Below are 7,274 nucleotides of genomic sequence, written 5' to 3'. Positions count from 1 at the left end.
TAGTGTAAAGACGGGCTAAATGTTAGCGTTATACTATACAGTAGGCGCGTCAATGAAAAATGACTCTTATTTCACTTTAAACGGTCGATCTTTATTTTGGATATGTGATAAATAGAATATTAAATTCGTGTAAGTTCATTACTGAATTTATTGCACTCGTTGGATAAAATAATATTATGCTCGCCAGAGGCTCGCATGATATAATTTTATTCAACTCGTGCAATAAATTCAGTATTAAACTTACACTCATTCAATATCCTCTATTTATTGAGCATATAATTTGACAAGTTAACTATAACGCAGTAATCGGACATTAATGGGTCTTCTGGCCGAGATTTGTTTGTTAAGAGTTTAGAGAGTTGATGTTTGAATGCATTATATACTCGATTGTCATGTAAACTTGATTACACTGTTTCAAAACATTATATAATTTCTCTTATTATGCACATTATCCACTAACCACCAAATGCTGATTATATAACTGTGGGATCGGGGACAAATGATTAAAATAAACCTGACATATTGTGCAGCACATTTAGTTAATGAACATTATTTACAGCATCATTAAAATAAAAAGATTATGATGACATTATCATATTATGTATGTATGACGAGAAGTTCCAAAGACTTACGTTGGTTATAATTACATTTTGTTTACAAAACTTTATACTAAACTACAATAATATTTGATAGAATTATCTTGTTTAGGTGGGCCAAAATTTTAAATTTACACAAAGGTAAAATGGTTATTGCAAAAAATAAATGATTTAATATCTGATGTTATCTCTAATCAACTCTCACAAGTATAACGTTTTCAAAAATATAGTGTTCTTTAGCCTAAAGTTTTCAATAATCGTTCAAATGTGCTGATTTTACGATACCGTATTAGTTTGACAGATGGCGGGAAATTTTAAAGAAAAAGTAAAAGAACGTCACGAAAGATAAATGTCGTTTTTTGAGTCCCTTGACGTAGATGACAGGATAAAAGCGGCTGCAAAGAAATGTTGTTACACACTTTTGCTGATTTACATTTCCTTTCTTGTATGAGAAAATACACAACCTTATGACAGTTGGCAAAGTGATGTCTGTTGAGTGTATTCTGAAGCATTCATGCACTGTATACTTAATTGACATGATGTTATATATACATATTGATTAAAAATACAACCTATGTTTTACTTTGTAACTACATGCCAAAATTATCACAACATAACCTATTTCCCAACATGGTCAATATATTAATATTACACTCAAATTTTTTGATATAGGACGTATTTTTACATGTACTTAAATGTTTTATAATAATATTGGGTTGGCTGAAATGTATGTCTAACTATTTATTGTTAAATATTCGTAAATACTTGTATACTAGTAATTTAACTTCACATTATTTATGAAAACTTTTAACAATGAAATGATTATAATACATGTACATGTATAAACAAATTTAAATAATAAAGGAAATTAAAGTTTTTATATCTAGTATTTCACTACTTTGTTATTCTTTTGATATGGAATCCATGCTTTTTTTTCAGTGAAATTGAATTCCTGTGAATCTGTTCTTTATCTGACCAGTCCTGTGGGTGCACTGTCAATGCAAGATGTCTCAGCACTTAAGATAGCAGTTTCTAAACATATACTGAATAAACCACACAAAACTGGTAAATGAATACTTCTCTGTTTATCTTGGCCCTTGATCAGATAGAATTCCTGCATTAAAAACAAAATTGATTATTAGTAATACTGTATGTAAATTGTGTTTATTAATACTCAATTTCAAAGAACATTAAAAATGAATTGGACTCTGTACTATGCTTCCATTTATTCTTTTACTGCTGTAGCCTATATAATGACAAAGCAACATTTCTTTACCTTTTTACACTTTATAACTATTTGATATCAAAGCAAAATTGCTTCCATTTCTTACCTTTAATTATACATGTATGTGATGTTTCATCTTGTTCTCTTTAAATATATGTGATGTAACCTTGAACAAATGTCCAGTTTAATTCTATGTAATCATACCTTGTGATGTGACTGTATTCTTCTTCAATGTGATTCTGTTCTATATTTTAACAGCGTTACAGTTAACTGAGGACCTGAAAGCTGCAGGAAAATGTCGGCTAACAACTGGCTGTGTGGTGCTGGATCAAGCCCTTAGGGGTTTGTTGATAGTTTAGTTTATCTCAGTTTTATGTTCATTTTTTGTAAGGAAAAGTTTAAAACATTGAGCCATCAGTTGCTATAGCAATGACATGTTTATACATTGTAGTGCTATCAGTATGGAGTCTGATATACATGTCTACATGTCTGTGTAACGTTGACAAGCTATTATGTAAGGTGCATAAAGTCCATATTTTTAAATTGAAATTCCATACATAAAAGTAGTGATAATGGAATGTTTTAAAATTAAAGGATAAAAAATGTCTCTTGCACAAAATTAAGAGATTGATATACAGAGAAAAGATTAATGGCACATTAAACTTTAAAAATAAAAAAGATTTGTCCTCTTCAAAAAAGCAAACCTATGTTTTATGTCATTTTTATGCTCCCCGAAAAATTTCGGGGGAGCATATAGTCGTCGGATTGTCCGTCCGTCCGTCCATACGTACGTATGTCCAGAATTCGTGTCCGGTCCACAACTTTGTTATTTGAAGTCGGATTTTAAAACTATTTCACAGAAATGATCACCATATTGAGACGACGTGTCGCGCGCAACATTTGGCTCGCTACCTTGAAGGTCAAGGTCACAGCATGACCTTGCAGCAAAATCGTGTCCGGTCCATAACTTCATTATTTGAAGTCGGATTTTAAAAATATTTCACAGAAATGATCACCATATGAAGACGACGTGACATGCGCAACATTTGGGTCGCTACCTTGAAGGTCAAGGTCACAGCATGACCTTGCAGCAAATTAGTGTCCGGCCCATAACTTTGTTATTTGAAGTCAGATTTTAAAACTATTTCACAGAAATGATCACCATATTGAGATGACGTGTCGTGCGCAACATTTGGGTTGCTACCTTGAAGGTCAAGGTCACAGCATGACCTTGCAGCAAAATCGTGTCCGGTCCATAACTTCATTATTTGAAGTCGGATTTTAAAAATATTTCACAGAGATGATCACCATATTGAATCCACGTGTGGCATGCAACATTTGGGTTGCTACCTTGAAGGTCAAGGTCACAGCATGACCTTGCAGCAAAATCATGTCGAGCCCATAACTTTGTTATTTGAAGTTGGATTTTACAACTATTTCACAAAAATGATCACCATATTGAGACAATGTGTCGTGCACAACATTTGGGTTATTTTTACACTTTGAACTTAGTCTGTGACATAACTCTGACACTACAAGAGGTATAGTTACCTTCCTGTGTCCAAAACCTATTCGGGGAGCATCACCCGGTTCAACCGGCTCTTGTTTACTGGATTTAGGGCATGTTAGATGCTAAATATGAAGAAAGTAGTGTTAAAAAGAAATGTAAACAAGAGTTTTTTGTCTTTCAATCAAAATAATATATCACTATAACTTAACTAATAGCCAAAAAGCAAAATATGGATCAGCCATATAGTGCCCTACCATTTTGGAACCTCTAAAGTCTTTGAGAAATTGGGACTTAATGGGTCTTTAATTTTCACAATTATTTCGTATAATTGTTACTAAATTACGACTACTGCTAAACAATTAGGTAAATTTCAACTGTTTTACATACTAGAACATTGTGTTTAAATTTATGATGACTTTATTTCAGGTGGTATCTTACCTGAGGGAATTACAGAGATATCTGGGGAGAGTGCTAGTGGAAAAACACAGTTTGCTCTTCAACTTAGCCTAACAGCTCAACTACCTAAAGAATATGGTGGACTTGATAATGGTAAGCAGTGATAATAAATATGAGTGGGCACAAGGTTTAGGTTACTAACTAGATCTACACTGTAACTTTAAATCCAACCAGGCAAAATAAATTCTTTTATATGAAGCTTTCTAGCTGACATACAGAAGATAAGGTGTCTAATCAAATGCCGACTTGTGCCTGAAATAATGCATGAGAGGGGAACGAAGGTCTTCATTCACCAGTAAAAATGGGAAGTCACAATATGACCTTGTTAGTGTTCTTGTGACATTAAAGCCACCCAAAAAAGAAAAAGGGGGAAAAACGTGATCTGTCAGGTAAGTTCAATAGGAGGACTGTGAATTGGGCGACTTGGGTTTGATTCTCGGACAGTACAGGGGTAACAAGTCATTTTTTTGTGATGGATTATGGTCATTTGCACTGTACCACATTTCTAGCATGTACAGAAGTTACAATTTCCTTTGAGAAAGTAAAGGCAACTTGTACTGGTAAACTGCATAACAGACTGCCCATGGATGTTGCGGTGACTGAAAACACTTTGGTAAATTAAATGTGCCATTATACAGAGGGTAAACTACCACCATCACTAAAGGAATGAAAAAAGATAAAATTTTAGGAAAAGCACTGGTGCTAGATAACAGACACTAATGTACATAATACCATTTAAACTGTGCAGCAAGCCTTTAAACTACATAAAGTAACAAAGGTCTAAAACAAGTCAGTTTTATTTCTTTCTTTATTTCTAATAAAGGAACTCTGTATATCTGCACTGAAGATGCTTTTCCAAGTAAACGGTTGTATCAGATGATTGAGAACTTCACCAGTCGTCATTTGGAAAAAAAGATCTTTAAACCCTTTGGGAAAAACCCTTGGGGATAGAAATTTTTTTTGAACACGTTTTAGATTTTTTAAGTTAAAACCCCCTGTAATTTGTAATTAGTTTCTTTTAACTAAAAAGGGGGTTTTGAAGTTTTTTAAATTTAGTAATATTTTTTGTTTATAATTTTTTGAAAAATATTTTTTTTGACTTTAATATTTTAAATATTTTTTTTTTCCTTTTAAATGGGCCAATTTTTTGTATTTGGGGCTCTGTTTTCGTTTTTTGTTTTTATTTCCAGATTTAGATGTGCAGCCCGTGTTAAAAATTACTTTTATTTATAATAAAAAATTTTCCCTTTTTATTGAAATTTAAAACCTGAATTTAAAATTAAAAGAGGGAAAGAAGTAAAAAAAAATCCCGGGGTAAAGTGGGTTCTTTTTAAACTAGTTTAAAATGAAAAATTAAAAACGTCACAGAGTATAGCCTGACCAAGAACTGAACCTAGGACCCACAAAATTCTATTCCTTTGCTCTACCAACTTAGTTACCCTTCAGCTTACACATTTCCTTAACATTTTATTTGCCTGGGGCCAGTTTCTCAAAGCTCTGTTAAATTTAACCGTCCATAAAATCTACTAACACTCTGTTAACAGAGCTTTGAGCAACTGGGTTCCTGATCTATTTTTCTTATCAATTTATTACCATCATCATCATTAGATGATTTGTGATAGTAAAAACAGCAACAAAATGTTGCCCATAACAAAACAAATTATTTATTCTTTTTAAGAATGAGGATTTCACATTTCATTATGATTTAATTACTTATTTTTTTTTAAAAGCGAATAAATACATGTATTATTAATTGACTGCTATAGGAAGGTTTAATGGAGTGTTTGGAGAAAAAGGCGGACTTGTTGCTGAAATCTGCCTCAGTCAAGCTTATAGTACTAGATTCAGTGGCAGCACATTTCAGAAGTGATTATGAAGGTCACGAGATGTACAAGAGAGCTCAGCATATCAGTTCTGTTGGCTCTCTTCTCTACAAGTATACTCACCTGTATCATATACCTGTTGTCTGTATTAATCAGGTATGGTAAACAAAAATTAACTAGTTATTGTATTTGTATATAAATGGTTACATTCTTTTTTTTTAAATTTCCAGAATAGGCCAATAATGATTTGGCACCATGAGCCTGTGCACACTATTTTTAGACTGTGTCTTCACGATCTAGATTATATCGAAACTTGAAGAAATTCTCATTATGTTATCATAATGTTCTCTTAAGTTGTGCCGATTGCTAATAAAAATCTCTGCCAAAACACAGTCAAGCACATAATTAGTTTATCTGGATTATTATGTTGGATTCTTTTTTTTTTAATGTTTTTTAAATGCATCATTTAATTGTACTAAAATTTGTGACATTAAGGTCATTTTGTCAGTGATCTTTACAATGTTCTACAATTTTCATACGAATAAGTATAAAATATTGAGCCTGTTTAGCTGAAATTACATGTAGGTTTAATGTTTATAGTACTCAAGTGTTACTTTATAAATTAAGAAAACATTTCATATGTAATAAATAAATAGTTAAATTAGTTAATTTATAGTTTAGAAAGAAATAATTAATACATGTGAATAGAACGGTTCAGATTAAATTTTACTTTTCAATTATTATAGTGAAATTACCTGTATTGTTAAATTGCAAATACATTTCAGTAATTTTTTTTTTCTTAGGTGACCAGTTCAATGAATCCAGAAGGGAGACAACTCATACCATCTTTAGGATTGACCTGGTCGAATCATGTGACGACGCGAATCATGCTAGCTCGTACCCAGCGTACCGTAGTGATTCAGCAAGACAGTGCGAGGGGTCGCCTAGAAACTGTTGTTAGGGAGATGGAGATAGTGTTTGCACCTAATCTACCGTCAATGACTGTACCTTATATTATAGATCATGAAGGAATGAAAGGGTTTAGATAGCATTAAAAATCAACGCTTGTTTATTCTTTACAATAATAAAATTAACTAGTTTTAATGCCTTTTCTGTTTGCCTTAAATCCTTATCAAAACCATTTATGATTTAGTGTTTTGAGAGAAGCTGACAGAAATGAGCAACTTGACACATCCTTGCAGAATAACCACAGTTGCCCATCTATTATATAAGGCACAAAAAGCAACAAAGTAAAACCACAGACCTTTTAATTAAATGGATAGCTTCTACTGAATCACATTCAACCAGGAGAAAGTATCAGACAGGCAAAAGTATGTAACAGACAGATGAGGTATCAGTAAAGGTTCTGCACACAGAATACTAACTGATCTTGTAAACTTGGTGCCCATGCTTATTATAAAGGATGAAATGAATGATATCATACCCTGCATGTTGAGTAAACAGTAAATGCTGATCTAGTTAGGTTTAATGTGTAAATTTCAAAAAGAATGTTGACAAGTGTCAATATAGCGTGTTTAAAAACCTTTTCCTTTGCATGATCTGCAATGTTACTAATGCAGAAACCAATATAAATAGGAGAAGATAGTTCAGTTAACATGGTCACATGTCACAACAGTGGTCCGGAAAAGTTCCGGTATCTGGTA

At 32.5% G+C, this 7,274-nt stretch overlaps 1 protein-coding gene across 1 annotated transcript; it reads left to right on the top strand.

Moving 5' to 3' along the window:
* Positions 1-861: 861 nt before the first annotated feature.
* Positions 862-6,697, top strand: LOC132719756 (DNA repair protein XRCC3-like). Its single transcript, XM_060703609.1, is given in 7 exon segments — positions 862-1,003; positions 1,536-1,661; positions 2,080-2,163; positions 3,758-3,880; positions 4,611-4,685; positions 5,525-5,766; positions 6,414-6,697. Coding segments are annotated over 7 exon segments (954 nt in total). The 5' UTR covers positions 862-945; the 3' UTR covers positions 6,660-6,697.
* Positions 6,698-7,274: the final 577 nt, after the last annotated feature.

This window comes from Ruditapes philippinarum, unplaced genomic scaffold (assembly GCF_026571515.1).
Source record: "Ruditapes philippinarum isolate M1 unplaced genomic scaffold, ASM2657151v2 ctg821_1_1_1_1, whole genome shotgun sequence".
In the NCBI taxonomy this organism is placed as follows: domain Eukaryota; kingdom Metazoa; phylum Mollusca; class Bivalvia; order Venerida; family Veneridae; genus Ruditapes; species Ruditapes philippinarum.
This window is presented reverse-complemented; position numbering and strand designations above follow the sequence as displayed.